The following is a 20008-nucleotide window of genomic DNA, read 5'->3' on the forward strand; positions in this document are numbered from 1 at the left end:
GCTGGTATCTACAACGTACTATATATATATATATACTATTTTCTTTTTTATTCTGTATAGAGATAACAACACAAGAAAGTATTATTATGAAGTGTTGGTATCTACAACGTACTATGTATATATATATACGGTTCTAAAAGTTTTGATTTTTCACTCTTCAGTTCTGACCATTACTCCTTGTATTAGCTATTGGTAACAGGTGTTTTTATAGGAGCACCTGTATCTATTCCAAAGCTTACAATTACAACAAAAGAATGCAGTAATGACGTGTGCGCGGTCGATGTTAAAAAAAAAGAATGAGGGGAAAAAAGAGAGTCGTTGATCCTATTGGTTTTAATGTAACTTAAGCCTTTTTGTTATCACGCACATCAAATGAACTTGCACCTGGATGCACTCATTAAACCACCCGCTGAAAGGAATTCTCCTTCAGAAACGTCAAGAATGGATTCTTCTGTTCAATTTACGTAATACCTGAGAATGAAAACACTCATTATTTTTGACCGAACACCTTGAAGGCTGAATTAGTTGAATAGGCATGTTTCTTCAGATTGGTGTACCTTCAACACTTGCCAGCGGCAAGCGTGTTCTCTCAAAACGTGAAGGCACGACTACCTATTGTATTGCTACCAAAGAAAGTCACAAAATCATAAATTGGCTCAATGGTAAGAAAGGACGTCTTCATCGCTTAAGTTTCTTCTATGACTTGATGTGTACGTGAACCTACGACCTTCTTTATCTGTCACATGGTACCATAAAAAATAATAAATTTCAAATCGTTTTCCAGTGATCGCTTGTTCTTCTCATACATTGAAGCTTTCCCGTGTTTCTTCTGATATAGTAGAAACATGTAAACCGTAGAGAAATGTATATATATTATTTGTAAGATCGAAAAACAAAAATAATCTAAAACACCTTGAAGTACAATAACAGTTACAATATAAATTACATAAATACAATATACAATTTTATTTTATTATTTTCTTCAAACATTTTGCTATCGGGCATGTGCGAGTATAAAAATAGCCCGTAGAAGTAATTTCTGTAAACAACAGTGCTTTAGAAAGTAGTCATTGTGAAAACCTAAAATATTTATTTGGGCGATAAAAGAAAAGAAAAAAAAAACGCGAGTTCTTTGGAAGAGATATTTCTTCTAGCTCCACCTTGTGGAAGATATATAATTGAGAAAATAAATGAAGTTTAAATTTACGCATGTTATATCAAAATTTATCACTTCAAGAAATAGTAGTAGCAATATGAAAACATATTGTAAAGAAATGCCATGACAAAGAGTAAAAATGAACAAGATATGTGTGTGTGTGTGTATCTGTTTCATAACTTTTGCATAAAGCGAAAATATTAGTTTGTAGTTAAGCACAAAGCTACACAATGGGCTATCTGTGTTCTGCCCACCCACCACGGGTATCGAAATCCGGTTTTAGCGTTGTAGGTCCGCAGACATGCCGCTGTGCCACTGGGTGGAGGGGGGGGGGGTGAACATGATAAAGTATTATTTGTCTTAGATAATTCTAGAGCATTTATATCAATTTTTTTTATCTCCAATCATTACCTTTGTTTAAGATTTCATACAGATGTGTTTCAAATATTATCTTGGCCGAAATATTTGTATAGAACTGTCTTAAATTAAAAGATAGTGCAAAACGTAATAATAATACATGTAACTTTAACAATGATGTTATGTCTTTTTAATGACAGTTTTGTTTGTTTGTTGTTGAACACAAAGCTACACCATTGGCTATCTGTGCTCTGCCCACCACGAGTATCGAAACCCAGTTTTTAGTGTTTTAAGCTCTTAGAGTTACTGCTTATCCACCGGGGAGCTTAATGACCCTAAATCTTGTGATTTTATAGCTTGAAATTGCTAACTTTTCAGGTTTGTTCACGTAACTGAAACGACATTTTTTATCAGGTACCAGCTTAGGTAAAAAAAAAATAAAGAACTCTGCAGAAATTACTAGCATCTGTGATTTTGCGTGTGAGAATATAAAATATCGAATTAATATAAGTTGTTTGTAATTAATTTGGTTATTCTTTAATGGGAAACTATGGATAAAAATTAGTTACGAGCCTAACATAACATACGCTGTATATATATATATATATATACATGAATATTCGTGAGCATTTACTTTTATACTAGAATTTCCAACTTACCGCCCTCTGGTGCCTAAAGAACCAACTTTTGGATTTGGTAGGCAATAATCTGGTGACTTGGTGATGAAAATGAGATCGTTCTTTCCGTACATTCCCATTTGACTATTAGCTGGAATTAGTTTTCGTCGTTTCCCTCTCCACTGACTAACGACTTCCGTTGCGATATAATACTTTCTTTTCAGAAATTCCGAAACCTCCAAGAGTTTAGGTAATGCTCTCCAACATGTCTTAATATTACAAGATCCAGACACACCATGACATTTACACTGTGTGATTACACTGGTACGTGCTATCTGTCAGAATATAAAGATAGAATCGGCCTTACTAGTTGTAATAACATATGCCTATATTCTGAATATTCTAGTCAGATGATATGCAGTATGTTATAACAAGGAAAAAGGATAAAACATTTGGCTACTATGGACTAATAATGCTGCAGTCTGACTGGAAAAGTGATCTCAACTTCTATAAAGCATTGTTTGTTACTAGTCATGTAATATCCGTGTGTTTTAATATAGAACTTGTTTCTGTGTTTGTTACCATACATCATTGTTTGTTATTAGTCATGTTATATCCGTGTGTTTTAATATGGAACTTGTTTCTGTGTTTGTTACCATACATCATTGTTTGGGAGGAACTACTGTTTCTTCCCTCTACCAGTTTCCCTCATTTTGTGCTACACAAGCTGTATAAGTGTTTAATTAATTGGTTCGTGTCCTGCATTTTGGAATCGTGAATAAGTTACTAGAATGACAGTCAAATCCTAATATTCGGTTAAAGTAGGCTTAACTCTAGTCTATCAGTTTCAAACTTAGGAACAGCTAGCGCATGTAGCATTGCGCGAATATCCCAAATAAAACATATTAACTGATGGCGCATTTGTAAAAACTAGAAGAAAAAAAGCACATAACCTTGTAGAGTTTCGTGTGTTACTTCCCGAGTTTTTGTTTCTGTAGCTTAACTCCAAAACACATGGGTGCATTGATTTGATGCATTCCAAACAAGAAACTACTGGAAGAAATAATTCAAAACCCTAGATAAACTTTCTACAGCTTATATATCTTTTAAAAAATAAAATATTTCTGGATTTTGACTTGGAGCATTACTTCCCTTAGGAATTAAACCTTGAATCCATGACTGGATTTGTTAAATAATTAAAGAGTGGCAAAGTTTCAGTTTAATTGGTTAGTTCCCGCTTACGTCACATTCTCAGTTATGCGGGTTGTTATCGGTGCTGATATTGTTAACATTCTTAGTCGAACAAGTAGTGTTGAATATCACGCACTCATATCAATATTGTCGATATAGGAACGAACGAGTCAGGTTTTCATAAAAATCACTGTTTATGAATGTGAGTCTAACGTTACTTTAATTAATAACAGTCGTCACATTCACCTAAGGAAGTCGTTTCCAGGAGCGTATAATTTGAACCTAAGAGCTTAGGTGTAGTCATATTAATACAAAGTACACTTTAACATAACCAGATCTACTAATGTAAACAAGACTGACAAAGCTTAATAGAAAACACTCACATACTACACGAATAAAAGAACATTTTGTCACTATGATTATTTAATATAAACAATAACAATCGTTCCAGAAATATCCACGTTCTAACCATTGTAACTAAGAACGGTTGCTTTGATCAGAAGTTAACTAACGTAAGAATTACATATAGCTGAATTTCCATAATGGTTTTGTTTGTTTGTAGTTAAGCACAAAGCTCTGCCCACCACGGGTATCGAAACTCGGTTTCTAGCGTTGTAAGTCCGCAGACATACCGCTGTGCCCCCGGGGGCCTCCATAATGGCAAAATGCGTGATAAATATGGTTAAAAAAATCTTGAGAAAAGTTCAACTCACATTTGTAAATAAATAGAATGCTTGGTTTCGGTTTCGGTTTCGCTTTACATGTGTGAGGCAGGCATCTGGTCTTTTCAAAACATAAATCTGAGAAAAATATACTAAGTTGTAAAATGTCTACTTTGATATCATCTTCTGTTTGACTTTCTTCATTTTTAATATTCAATTTAATGTTTGTATGAGAATAACAGCTCCCTTACCATTTGACCATTTCTTTTTTGTCAAGCTACTACAGCCAGTTGTTTCCAAAAATAACATGAAAACTTATTATCTTTCTTACCCGCCTTCCTGCTTTATTGTTATGTCTGTTCATAATCGCTTCAGTTGTCTCTGTCCTATTCTTCTGCCTCCAAGGACTGTCACAAAACGAGCGTGCAAACTTGAATCCATGACGTAGATTGTCAGCACACCCACCCCACTTGAAAGCTCCGTTAGGTGGCTCACGAGGGACGCGCCCACAACCACAGGAAAGAAGTGATCCCATACTGCAGGCGCGCGCTATAGTGTGACCAACAGCGGCAGATGCCAATGAAGACACAAAGGCTTGCTCTCTGGTACCTAAAATAATATATATAATATGTTTATAAGCAAATTAGAATTAATAATAGCAAAAAATTAGAACTTTCAACAGAGATGACAGAGAATTGTTAAACTGGTTTGCTTATAAATAAGAAATTTCAATGAATCGTAGCTTTTAAAATATGAAACAGATGACAACTTATTAGCTACATAAAGAATAAAATAATACTATAGAACAATGAAACATAGATGAATAATACGGAAAATGTGAATATTGCACTGTATAAGTAGCAAGGCGGAATTTTCGTATAAAGCTAGTGACATTATTGAGTAACTCAGTTTCGTTTATTTAAAGTCATTGAAACACAACTTGTAGCATATTTTTTATTTCAGTCTAAGTTCGTGTAAACAGGTGACAAATTAATGTAAAACAACTGTTTTAAAGTAATTTAAGACTTAGTACACAGCTAAAAAATTTGTTGGTGCATCTTAAGTCACCTAGTGACAACTCAGATGTCATGGAACATCAATGTTATATCAAACCTAATGAAGAAAAAGCTTAAAGACATACAAATTATCTTTACCTTAAGTCACTCAGTGACAGCTAAAATATCATGGAACGTCATTATTATATCAAAGCTAATGAAGACAAAGCTTAAAGTCATGCAGATTATCTTTATCTTAAGTCACACAGTGACAATTCAGATGTCATGGAACATTATCGCTATTTCAAATCTAATCAAGGCAAAGCATGTAGTCATTCATGAAGATTATGTTTGGTGAAACTAGAAATATGATGACTTCAGCATTTTATAATATATACATTTATATGTGGCATTATATCAAAAATTATTCACAAATTTAAAATTCGCAGTTGCTCAGAACCACGTGGTGTTAAAGTACATTAAGCTTTACACAACTTTCAACTTTTTTATATAAAAGTTAGGCTTAGTTTTATTTATTGTACTTCTTTTTTCTTTTCTTTTTTACGGAAATACTGGTGATGGTCTGTGCGTTTTGAATGAAACTCGTTATCATTACAAGATATCCTAATAGAAATAAAGTTACAGCCTCTAGTTGATAAACAGGGGGAGAGTACTACAACCTGTTCTCAACATCAGTAGTTTAAGTTGCGTTATCACAGACATAAAAGTACGTTTTTCATAACTTTTAATAGATTTTGAGCGCCACAAAAGTGTACAATTGACTATAAATAACCATAAACCACTGATGTGTCCTCTATACGAATATTAATGCTATGGACTAGTTAACAACACTTATAACCGAAATGTTGATCCACTGCGTAATGGAAGCGTTTGTGGTACCTGTGAGGGCATATATAAATTTATCTTCACCAGCCTGGTGTAACGCGAAATAAGGTGATCGTGAGATGACTCATTTTTTCTACTGCACTATATTAAGGTGATTGTGAGATGAATCGTTCTCTACTGCACAATATTAAGGTGATCTTGAAATGATTAGCTCCTTAAATGCAGTATATTAACATGAAATGACTAGTTCTTCTACTGCACACACCTGAATATATAACGCAAACATGAAAAAAGATGAGAACTACACATACGGCACACCTGAAAATAGGATGAAAAAATGAAGAAATATGAGAACTACATATACCACACCCCTGAATATAGTACGTAAAAATGAAGAAATATGAGAACTACATATACCACACCCCTGAATATAGGGGTAAAAATGAAGAAATATGAGAACTACATATACCACACCCCTGAATATAGGACGTAAAAATGAAGAAATATGAGAACTACATATACCACACCCATGAATATAGGACGTAAAAATGAAGAAATATGAGAACTACATATACCACACCCCTGAATATAGGACGTAGCAATGAAGAAATATGAGAACTACATATACCACACCCCTTAATATAGGACGTAGCAATGAAGAAATATGAGAACTACATATACCACATCCCTGAATATAGAACGTAGCAATGAAGAAATATGAGAACTACATATACCACACCTCTGAATATAGGACGTAGCAATGAAGAAATATGAGAACTACATATACCACACCCCTGAATATAGGACGTAAAAAGTCTTAAAGTTATAAAATATGTAAGTCAGACACATACAACTACAGATATAGTGTAACTTGCAATATTAAAAGACAGTAATATAAAAACAGTCCTGAAAATAGAGAGCGACTTAACACGAAAGAACTTTAACATACAGTAATCGAAATAATTATGTAAACTCACAAGTGATATACAGTCAATAGTCAACGAATAGTGAAAACTAGTTAACTGGTGAATTTATTGAAAGTTCAAAACATTATCACAGAAAATGTAAAAGAAATGTTAATAAACTGTTCAATGGGATAGTATTTTATATGTGACTTTACACAGAACATCACCCCTTGTTTTCACACTGTCATTCAGTTATCAAAGTACGATTGTGGAATATTTTTATAAATACACTGTATTATTCTTTAAAATCCAGCCAAGTTATTTGGTTGCCTTTTAACCTTCTCATTTATTACTTAAGCTCATACAGCGCTAATTATTCTCATGCTCCTTCCCTCATTTTATGAGCCCCAAACCTTTTAGAGGTACCCCACCATGCTTTACTGTAGATGCTATAAGTTGACTATTATACCGTTTTCCTATGTATTGTTGAACAAATTATCGTAGATTGTTGCTTAACAATTCGAATTTGGATTCATCTGAAAAGAGCACATGTTCACATCTTTGCTGGTTAATAAAATAACATCGGAAGGAGTAATAGCAAAAGTTAATAAAAGAGTACGATATAAGTTAATAAAGTGAGATAGTAAGGAGTGACGATATAAGTTAATATAGTGAGATAGTAAGGGGTAAAAATATAGCCGAATAAAGTGACATAATAAGGAGTAACAATATAAGTTAATAAAATGAGATAGTATGGAGTAACGATATAAATTAATAAAGTGAGATAGTAAAGAATAACAATATAAGTTAATAAAGTGATATAGTAAGGAGTAACGATATAAGTTAATAAAGTGGGATAGTAAGGAGTAACGATATAAGTTAATAAAGTGAGATAGTAAGGAGTAACGATATAAGTTAATAAAGTGATATAGTAAGGAGTAACAATATAAGTTAATAAAATGAGATAGTATGGAGTAACGATATAAGTTAATAAAGTGAGATAGTAAGGAATAACGATATAAGTTAATAAAGTGGGATAGTAAGGAGTAACAATATAAGTTAATAAAGTGATATAGTAAGGAGTAACGATATAAGTTAATAAAGTGCTATAGTAAGGAGTAACAATATAAGTTAATAAAGTGGGATAGTAAGGAGTAACAATATAAGTTAATAAAGTGATATCGTAAGGAGTAACGATATAAATTGATAAAGTGATATAGTAAAGAGTAACGATATAAGTTAATAAAGTGTTATAGTAAGGAGTAATGATATAAGTTAATAAAGTAAGATAATAAGCAGTAACATATAAGTTAATAAAGTGAGATAGTAAGGAGTAATGATATAAGTTAATAAAGTAAGATAATAAGCAGTAACATATAAGTTAATAAAGTGAGATAGTAAGGAATAACAACACAGGTCAACAACGTAAAATTATGAAAGATTAAAGATGCATACCTGCGGTTAGATCGTGCATTAAGTTAGGGACAAAATCTATAGAAGAACAGTTCCATCGCCTGTCTGCAAATGTTTCTTGGCATGTTTTCATTGTTGCCCGGGCAGCATTAATGATCAAAGGCATAAATTCCATGTTACGCTTACACAGTCTCCCTTGATTGCCCTGCAGGAGTTTCTGTCTTCGGGCGTGTGTACAATGAGCTTTCTTATTCCACATCATTTGTCTCTTGCCAATAGCTCTGTAAAAAGAAAAAAAAAAAAAGATTAATCTTTGAGGGTAGGATAATTATTTTTACTGAAAATCTGAATCACGTAAGTTATAAACTTTTATTTTATTTGTTATATTTATTTACACAGGAATCCTTCCTTATTTGTAATTAGATATGAAATGCTCGTTGATGACTATGCATTTTTTAGTTTGCTCTTAAATCAGAAAAGATGCATTCTTAACTATGAATTCCGTATGAGGGCGCTACGAGAACTATAAGCTCGTTTCAAAGAAATCTCATTTCTCAGAAATTCTGGAAGATATTTTTTTTTTTTATAATTACACTTGCTAACCTATAAGGTAAACATCGACTTTATGGATAGTTTTCATACTTTATAGGGCAGTTATTACATCTAGTTACACAATGCAAAAATGACGTTTGTTTATAAAACTTTGTTTTATTAATGTCTATTTGCTGTTACAGAAAATTTATTTTAATAGTTTATGATATCCACAGATATATATATCCCCAGTATCTCATATTTTCTTAGCGATGTTTTTTTTTCTAAGTGTGCTACATACTTTTTAGACTTGGATCACAGTTTCTTCCCGTCAAGAGTAATTGGTAGTTAACTTCTGAAATCCTAAAGAACCACCCAGGGATGAAATATTTCGATCTTTTTAATACTTCTCCTTTTCACATTTTGCACCATATTTTCACTACGTTTAGTTCTTTAACAATAATTTACCTCCATTATATTTTACATTTAAATCTCACATGTGTTGTTTTATTAAAATAGAAAATCAGGCGAGTTTGATAATATTACTTAATGTGGCTAATTACATTATCACTGATTGGCTGAATCATCACTTCCAGGAATTTTCCTTAAATAATTGAAAAAGGAACATGGTTATAAGCCAGATGTAAAAAATGATGATGAGATTCGAAGCAGCTGGAAGTTTGAAGTAATTTTCTTCTGAACTTTTTTTAATAAAAATATTCTTTCATTTAGGAATTTAGTATCATAAAATGGACTTATGAATATTAACTTTATTATTAGCAACATATAACCTCACAGACATTTTTTGCTCCCCACTTTATATAACGAAACGTGAAACCACGTTTAAGGTTTATTGAAGCAAGCATTTTCATGTGTCATCATGAGGAAAATTGACCAAAGAACTGTCCTATGGCGCTTTTAATCTCTTCTGTGTAATACATATATGACTAATCCATTTACTGCTCTTGAAAAATTCGAAAATGCTTCATTGTTTGCCAACTACCTAAATATTAAATTAGCAGTTGAGGTAAAAGACTGTGCTGTGCTTTATTTAAATATGAGGACTGAGCGTGACCTAGTGCTAGGCTACGAATCAGAAGGTCTAAGGTTCTAGCCGCGATATTTCACAGAAGAAGCTCCACACTTTCAGCTGTAGAAGGTATTATACCGTGACAGTCAACCCAACTATTAGGTTAAGGATAGCGAGGTAGGCGGCGGGGGCTGATTGCTCTCTCTCTGGCCGGCAGTTCTAAGTTAGAGATAGCTAAGCCTGAATCTACGATTCCGTTCAGGTTGAAAATACCAAGCAGTTAGATATTACTATTAAAAATAAAACTAATTAATATGAAATTTTAGTGTTTCAAAAATCTGTTTTCCTTAGATTATTTTTTAATTATGAAAGTTTAATTCCTTGAGGATGTAAAGAAAATTTGATCAACATTTTTAGAGCATTGGATTTAACGTGTAAAAATGTTTTATTTCCACCAAAAAATTAAAAATTAAACAAATTTTTGTCAACTGTTTTACTGACCAATATGATTACTAAATTGAACAACAAAATGATAACAACTTTTTCATATCTATAGTGAAATAAATTATGACATCTAATTTACATGAACTGCAATTAAAGAAGACATTTCACCGTTCATTAAAATAATTTATCCTCAGATTGAATTGATCCAACTGCTAGAATAATTTGTTTAAAGTGAGCCAGTAGATGAGTAGGAATTCTGTGTCTTTAAAGTCAAATTATCATACAGCATGTATTTGTTATAAAGTCGTTCAGTTAGCTAAACTTACACTAGCATTCATGTAGAATGAATTATATATATAGACTGTTTTCATTCCTTGTCTCATTTCACATTTTGTCTGCGAGCATCATTTAACTTGAGTTTTCTTTATGCATATCTATAATTCATATTAATAATATCCTCCAGAATCTCTATCTCACACTCACCTAGTATGTAAAAATATATCTAATAATAGCGATTGAAAAAGAAAAAAAAAGATTTCATAACGGGAATTCAAATGTTTATTAGTATCTTACACATCTCTGATATTTTAGATGAAAGCAGCTTGTTACCTCTGTTTCTTCTACCTTTAACTCTCTGTCATTTTACTATAAACTTTTATACCAACACTTCTATCCAATAGCGTAACGTCGTTTGAAAAAGAAAATGTTTTAATTATCTAATTTTTACAAGTGTGGGATTGTGGAAGCGTGCGCTCTCATCAAATTTTGGGCATTTTTAAGTGTGGGCTAAATTTCCAAATTAAAAGGGGAGTATCAGCGCCCCACTATAACCACTGACGAGTACTAAAGCCAGAGTACAGTTATATATATTGGTTGTACTCATCAGTGTCTTCAAGAACTAAAGATATTTGAGCATCATGAACCACATCATAACCTTACTATAACCAGCTTTATGGAAAAAGAAACCCTTACATATTGTATACACATATATATATATATATATGTATATATATGTTAAATTAGATCAAATACCCAAGTGCAAAATTTCCTTACGCAGATACAGCAGTTCTTTATAAACACACTTGATAAAGATTGTCAGTTCTTCACTTTATCAGTTTCATCAGTACCTGTTATGAATACACTTTCTGGTAGACGTTATTAACCTTGTTATTAATTAGATTTGATGTTCTACGTCCTACCTGAATCAAACTGATTTAAATTTAAAACAAAAGCTGCAACTACTTATCAGTCAGCATCTTACCAGTGTGGTATTTTCAGGTAAAATGATTTCCTGATAAGTATCAGAAAGGAAAACCCGCAAATAACAACATATTCGATCAAGAAATAAGAGGAATGTCCTGTAGTTGACCACCTGGCTGAATTTTAAGATGGACGCGTTTGAAAACAAGCTTTATTTTAACACAAAATAAAAACAATGTTCATACCTGCGAAGACAAGTAGACGATCGCCTCTACTGGATCAGTGAATAGTTCGCCAGCTTTCTGTCTCTCAAGATGAATTCCTGCCGAACTAATCATGATGAAAGCCAAGTAGAAATGAACAATGAAAAAAGTTCGAACATCACCTCGCTTTCTTTGTCCAATAGATAGCGTCACCTTGTGACCTCTGTTCCCTGACAGCAATGGTCAGCCATCAGTTTTAGTTGACGTCATAATTCGGCCAACAGAGGATATTCTAATTTTAACTAGTTCTAACCCACGCCCAAAATATAATAAAATATCCTTGCAGACAGAAGACGTCGTCTAGAACAAAGGGCTGAGGTGGCTAGAACAAGATAATATTAGAACATTTGAACCACGTGTTTCCGCCAGTCAATGCAAAAACTAGATAATCAATAATTTGGAGTAATTCTATATTACTATAGAAGGTAGGACACCTACAATATATCCACATATCACAGCACAACCTTATTAAACACATTTATATTTACAACGTTTATTGGAAGCTAGTAAGTAACCGAAAATCATTACTGAAGAATGTATTAAGAAGGGGGATAATGGATGATGTTTCTAAAACACTCCCGTTAACTTTGTGTCAGGTTTTTTGGCAAAATTGATAGGTGCAAGACAGTTTGTTTAGTTTTGCTTCGGATGTTTGCAGGAAGTTATGCAGGGTCCATCTAGACTAGCCATCCCTGATTTTGAAATGATAGACTAGAAGGAAGGCAGCTAGTCAACAACATCCATCATCAACTCTTGGGATACTCTAATCGAATAGTGGAATTTGACCGTTACCCTTATAACACACCCATTTACCCAAAATGTGGATCGCGATTATTAATATTATTATTTTCATTTTCACTTTTAATTCGCTCTATAAAAAATGATGAAAATTGGCGGCTTTTGATCCTGATTATCTGGGTAGCCAAGGTAGGTAAATCTTAAACACTGGTTATGAGATAAACTACCGTATACAGAAGTCAATCACTAACCGTTGTAGCAGCTGCCACAATTACAAAAAAAAAGGCATCAAATGAATAGCAATTTGTAATTATGCACGTTTTTAAAGCTAGAAATAGTTTAATTTATCGATTTAAAAGCAGTACCTTTTCAAGAGAGTGTTTAAATACATTATGTATCCGTGTTTTAGTCCATCTATCTTAACCGATATATTTGTTTCTTATTCTATTTGTTTTAACCATGAAATAACCGCGTCTTATTCCATCTGTGGTTTAGTAGCAGCATACGTAAGGGTAAACGTTTCGGATACATGTGTTTGAAAATAACACGGATTATAGTAAAATAAGATCTTCTGGAACTGATTTAGATAAAAGTTTTTTTGAAGAAATTATTCTGTAAAGTTTAATCTAGCCTAAGTTAGTTAAATATATCTTTAAATATAACTTTGATGAACTTTAGTATCATAATAAGTTCAAACTAGTAATTGATGTGTTCGGAGGAAAACGAAGTTTCACAATAAAAAGGATAACGATACTTTAGGTAAACAACAATGTTTATTTATAACACAAGGGGGCATAGATAAACGTTTCGGAATTCAACAGATTCAATCTTCAGTATCTAAAGCAAAATGCACTTAACCTATCAAATTTCAATATCATTTGCAAAGTCAACACTGATCTGAAACTATTGATTAAAGAAACCCTCCACATCAAACAAATTTTACCAACACTGAACAACATGCGATCTTCTTTTAAAGTGTACATTTTCTAATATGTGCAGTATTTTGTTTGTTACTCATTTAATTTTTACGTTGTTGTAGTTTTGATTAAATTACTGTTATTGTAGTAATGTATTTTAGTTAAGTACTTAGAAATGATGTAATTTGTTTATTTTGCTGTAGATACTGAAGATGGAATCTGTTGAATTCCGAAACGTTTATCTGTGTCTTCTTGTGTTATAAATAAACAATGTTGTTTACCTTAAGTATCGTTATCCTTTTTATTGTGAAAGCTCAAACTAACATAATAGATGATATAACCAATCATAACAGTGTTTTTAAATCAATTGATACATATTGTATATTTATTCTCGCTTCTTGTAATTGACATACAAATGGTTTGACCCGAGTAGAGCCTGGTTTTTTGTAAAGAAAAATGCCCCCAGTGGCTCAGCGGTATGTAGCCTAAAAACCGGGTTTCGGTATCCGTGGTGGGCACAGCACAGATAGCCGATTGGGTAGCTTTGCGCTTAACTACAAATAAAGAAAAACATTTTTTAGGTTATATATTTTTTCTCCTTATCAGCTATATTAATGGTAAGTTTTAAATAAAATACATTTGAGCCGACTAGATTTCAATTATGACGACCAGAACATTAATACTGTGACAAATTATTGTAAAATACGTTGATTTGTTGTAATAGGCCATTTTAATTAAGGTAGAAAATCCTATCAGGAATTATGACAACGCTGGATAAATTTCATACAATACACAATTGCTTTCAGAACAGGTGGGAGAAAAATTAACAGGCAATATAAATTCACTGTTGCATGTCCCCCATCTCTAAAACACGATCTTTCATCACGAACTTAAACAAAGGGTCAAACAGTCAGCACTACAACAAAATACCTGTTTGCTTATCTCTTTATATGTACTGAAGAATGGCGACCTTTTTATGACCTAACGAAGTTGGTTTACAGTGTTTTAAAACAATAAGTTTCTGTTGTAGCGAGACATTTGTGACTTTAAGTTGGTGGGGGTATATTAAGCTATGTTTATATGATAAAATAATTGTTTTTATCTTCGTTGGAAATGTAAATATGTGTAGAAACATTAGAACTGTACTTGTTATTTATGCTAGTGAATGACACTTTTAGTCCATTAAGCCGTGATTCTATAGTCTAGGCAGTTCAAGCCAACATATGGTGTTTTTTGTGTTGCATAAGTAAGGCATACCATATTATTTACTTATTGATACGTTCGTTAACAATATCGGTTATACTATTTAAGATATCGAATGCCATTACTTTTTTTTACTTAATACTTTTATTGTAAAGATTATTTTGAATTGTTAGCTTAATATATATGTATTTAGGTCCAACCTTAATCTCATAAGCTGACCAAGCCTCGTGAGACATTATTGAAATTATGGTCAAAATATCATTAACAGCGAGGGTACCCAGCTAACGAAACAATGCATTTTAGTCTTTATAAGCAGAAACTTAAGAAAAGTATACTTCAATAGCTGCAACTATTATCCGGTTGTTTATTCAGTTCTGTCCTAAGTACATAGCTTGCTCTGATCGGAAGTTAATATTAGTTAATAATACCTTTATATAAGTAACGCTACCACAATATAAATAATTATATAATAATCTAAGAAGTGATGCAATAATTTAAGAAATGATGCTATAATCTAAGCAATGTTGCTATAATACCATAATCTTAGTAATAATACTATAATCTAAGTAATAATACTACAATCTAAGTAATAATACCATAATCTAAGTAATAATACCATAATATAAGTAATAATACCATAATATAAGTAATAATACTAAAATTTAAGTAATAATACTATAATCTAAGTAATAATACCATTATCTAAGTAATAATACCATAATCTAAATAATATACTATAATCTAAGTAATAATACCATAATCTAAGTAATAATACCATAATCTAAGTAATAATACCATAATATAAGTAATAATACCATAATTTAAGTAATAATGCCATAATCTAAGTAATAATACTATAATCTAAGTAATAATACTATAATCTAAGTAATAATACCATAATCTAAGTAATAATACCATAATTTAAGTAATAATGTCATAATCTAAGTAATAATACTATAATCTAAGTAATAATACCATAATATAAGTAATAATACCATAATTTAAGTAATAATGCCATAATCTAAGTAATAATACTATAATCTAAGTAATAATACTATAATCTAAGAAATTATGCCATAATCTAAGTAATGCCTTAATGTTAGTAAAAGATGCTGTAATATAAGTAAACTAAGAGGCTGGAAGCAATTTTGACATTTTTCGTACAACGATAAAAACCGTCGCAATTCCATTGTAATTTACTAATTTTTTTTTCTTGTCTGTTTGAACTTATGTACAAGATATTAAACGAAATGAGAGCTGAAGTATCTTATTATTCTTTTTTAAAAGTGGGTGAACCTATGGATGTGAAATCCACCATCAGTTGATAAGTAGAGTTAATACACAGCTATGTAACTAGGGTTAAAAAAGGAATTCCGTTCTCTTGTCTCACTCTTTTTCTTTTTTCATCGTATCAACATAAAGATTTTAGAAACTCTATTACGAGTTTAATGGAATGGCTCGTGAGTAATGTGAGTGAGTGTGCAAAGTATGCAGTGCACAACGGACTTTGATCTGCACAAAAAATGTATTTCTGGTCACAGCGGATAGGATTTCATTTCATTGTACATCAGTTTCATCGTATAGCAGAAAGTTATAATGGTTTGAGCAGTACAGGTCAAACTAATGAAGGAATCATAACGAAGGCCAGATTCTTTATAGGTCAAATACAGCGACTGTATCATCCAAACAATACCGTTGTATTACTGTAAATAAATGTTTAAGATTTAAACACGTTTCTTAACTGTTACACGTCTGTCTCTACTCCATTAGTTCTGCCCGCCAGTGGCACAGCGGTATGTCTGCAGGCTTACAACGCTAGAAACCGGGTTTCGATACCCGTGGTGGGCAGAGCACAGATAGCCCATTGTGTAGCTTTGTGCTTAACTTCAAACTAAACACTAGTTCATACAAAACCATTAGTCCTAAAATATATTTGAAAAAAAACAATTGAAAAGACCGCAATACGTGGAAAAATAATGAAAAAATGTTAAAACACACGTCAATAATAATCATTATTATTTGCAGACAGTATAAACCGTATTACATGGAAAAAAGGCTTAGACAAAATAGTTGAAGGGTTAGAATATACAGAGATTCTAAATTACATATGTACTGCACGAAGAACATTAACAAAACTATTGTTAGAAGGAATATTATTGAAGCGTTTGTATAAACAGTTTTAAAATGAAAAACAAGTCTAAGTGATAGAAATAGGATTTAGAAATTAAAAGGACACAGAAAGTAATAAACATAAATTCCAAAAATGATAATTATAATAATCAGGGAAATATGAGTAGACGGTGTAAAGTTAACAGGGGTGGCAATATGAACTTGTTTTACTTTGTCTGTTTTAACCCACACATATTTGTGTCTTATTCCACTTGTTCGTGCTTTACTCCGGCTGTATTACGTTTTGTTGTTTTTCAGATTGTCCAGCGTATACTGGAGAGATTTAGATATTTTGGCAATCAAGACCTTTACTAATAAATGATAATATAATAGAAAATAATAATAAATAATAATTAAAAACTTTATTTCGGCCAATGTTTTGCTCTTGCGTCTTCATTAGGGCTAGCAGTACAAAACCATTTTGTTCCTTGTTTTGTCTGTTCGTGTCCTTCTCTAACTGCCTTAACCATATTGTGCTTTATTTCAACTGTTCGTGCCTTAATCAATCAAAAGCCCCCCCCCCCAGTTGTACAACGGTATGTACGCGAACTTACAACGCTAGAAACCGGGTTTCGATACCCGTGGTGGGCAGAGCACAGATAGCCCTTTGTGTAGCTTTGTGCTTAATTAAAAACAAACAAAAATCCATCTGTCTTTAATCAGACACATATCTTTGCCTTATATTACCTGTCCGCACCTTACTCCACCTATATTTACCAGATACAAGGACTTTTGGTTAGGGGGACGGGGTTCTTCCACCTTTTCATGAATGTAATGCATATCTGTATTATATCCGCTTGTCTGTGTCTTACTCTAATTGTCTTAATTCACAAATCTATGTACCTTACTTTGCCTTTTTTGTAATTAATTGTTAAATACTCGTGACCTTCTCTGCTTGTATGAATCTTACACCGTTTTTCCTTGCTCTCTTTCAATGCGCTGACTTATTCTTCTATTGTTTTAACACAGAAGATTCACGTTTTAATCCACTGTCGCGTTACAAGTCTGTATATTAATCTTCAAATTTCAGACTTGTTTTCAAATCGTCTACCAGCAGTGGGCTCCACATATTGCATAATACTGAGGATTTTGGGTTTTTGCTTGTTACAACGCATAATCGTTTCACGTTCATTTCTCAATCCGTCTGCCTTAGCAGCTACATCTGCACATTACGTTCCTACTTTATACTTACATGCTCGTACTTACTCTGCCTGTATTACAATTATATGCTCATACAATACTCTGCCTGCATTACAGTTGGTACATTTATGTGCTTACACTACAGTTATATATTCGCACATTATTATGCCTGTTTTAGAGTTACGTGTTCGCACATTACTCTGCCTTTATTACAATTTCATGTTCACATAATAATCTGCCTGTTTTATAGCTATATATTTGCCCATTACTCTGCCTGTTTTCGAGTTATATGTTCGTACGTTACTCTTTATTTTTTTTAAATAAAAGCTATAGCTTTTACATAAAGGCCCCCAGTGGCACAGCGGACTTACAACGCTAGAATCCGGGTTGCGATACCCGTGGTGGGCAGAGCACAGATAGCCCATTGTGTAGCTTTGTGCTTAATTAAAAACAAACAAACAATTTTACATAAATATTTTTGAAACTGCTTGATACTCACTGCAGGAAAGATGGCGTAGAAATAATGTTTTGTTGGAAATAAACCTTTATAAAGCATTTTTCTTTCTGTTTCATTTGAATAAATAAGGTATTTGAAATTTACACCAAAACGATGGTATTGTCAAGTATGAACTATTCATTATAAGTATGGAGGTTGCAATGTTAAGGAGGAAATTTTTACACTGGAGATAAATATGAAGTATGATTTTGCTACACTCAACCAAAATTGTTTTCAGAAGATGGAAGAAGTTCCTATGATTTATATATACAGAAGAGAAACTATAGAAAGATAGCTTTTGTTTTTGTATTTCATTATTAATTGTGTTTAGTTCTAACCTCTATAAAACCTGATTTTATATGCTCAAGTATGAACTTCTATCTGAACAAAACATACTTTCAGGTCAGATAATCGTGATATTCTTATTGATAGATAGTTATTTTAGGGCTAAGAACTATTCTCTGGACAGAGGAGAGGGGATCTTGTGAGAGTTAAAGTTGTAGGAAGATGATAAGGAAATGTCTTTTATTCTAATTTATCTACTTTTATTCTACATGTTGTCAGTATCAAGAGAGCTAGTACTTTTAAAGGCAGATTGGGATTTTAACGTTTTACTGCTTTACTGCTTTATGTTATGTTTGTTTGTTTTTGAATTTTGCGCAAAGCTACACGAGGGCTAATTTTGCAGTGTAAGACTAGAGGGAAGGCAAGCTAGTCATCAACACCCACCGCCAACTCTTGGGCTACTCTTTTACCAACGAATAGTGGGATTGACCGTCACATTATTACGCCCCTACGGCTAAAAGGTCGAGCATGTTTGGTGGGACGGGGATTCGAACTCGCGACCATCAGATTACGAGTCAAGAGCCCTAACCACCTGGTCAAAACAATTTAGCTGACTCTGAAATCCTCGAGCTGTGGAAGTCAGAGATAATGTATCACTGGAAATTACAAAAACAAACAATGCAAAATATGTAAATTTACCGAATCAAACTAAAGATCACGTGCGATGGGGAACACTATTCTTCCAGCCTCCTCAGTTTTTTATATCACAGATTTCAAACCAGTTGTGTGCAGCATATAAGTCCCCCCCCACACACACACCCCTTTAGTGGCTTAGCGGTAAAAAATTTATAACGTTAAAAACCGGGTTTCGCTACCCGTGGTGGGCGCAGCACAGACTGCCCATTGTGTAGCTTTGTGCTCAAGAACAAACAACCAGAAAAGCAACAAAAAAGAAGCATTTCAGATCTATATTTTGTATGACGCCGGTTCACATAATATCACCACCAAAAGAAGACTTGGTGTTACTATGGTGTGGGCCTACAAAGTTTTTTTCAACAGCTCAGTTGTTTTATAAGTCAATGAACACTACGAACAAGGCATTTCTGTTGAACAACTTAATACAAGTTTTCTTCACTAAGTCTTTGACTATAGATGAGTCTATTTTTTGGTCGATATAGTTTTGCGTTCAACTGATTTTGGAAAGTATTGTTCCTCAGCGAAAATGCTTCAGGTTTACGACGCTAAAAACCTAGTTTCGATACAAGTGGTGGCAGAACACAGATAGTCCAGTTTGTGGCTTTGCGCTTAACAACAACTAAACCAACTCATCAATAACTTCTATATGTAGGTCTTTAACCAATGACCTCTATCATATTATATAAACTTGAAACTCGAGTAAAAGTAATTTCAAACTTTTTAACCACACAGTGAGGTAATACTTGTTTGTTTG

General features: G+C 32.8%; 1 protein-coding gene across 1 annotated transcript in view; it reads right to left on the reverse strand.

Annotated features, from left to right (window-relative positions):
* Positions 1 to 20008, reverse strand: part of LOC106465304 (protein Wnt-11b-2-like) — a 37494-nt gene that overhangs the window by 3842 nt on the left and 13644 nt on the right. The window contains exons 2-4 of the mRNA XM_022393169.1: positions 8185 to 8423; positions 4315 to 4592; positions 2173 to 2465 (exon numbers count right to left, since the gene is read on the reverse strand). Coding sequence (XP_022248877.1) covers positions 2173 to 2465; positions 4315 to 4592; positions 8185 to 8423 — 810 coding nt within the window. The remainder of the gene's footprint in view (positions 1 to 2172; positions 2466 to 4314; positions 4593 to 8184; positions 8424 to 20008) is intronic.

This window comes from Limulus polyphemus, unplaced genomic scaffold (genome assembly GCF_000517525.1).
Source record: "Limulus polyphemus unplaced genomic scaffold, Limulus_polyphemus-2.1.2 Scaffold1900, whole genome shotgun sequence".
Lineage (NCBI taxonomy): Eukaryota > Metazoa > Arthropoda > Merostomata > Xiphosura > Limulidae > Limulus > Limulus polyphemus.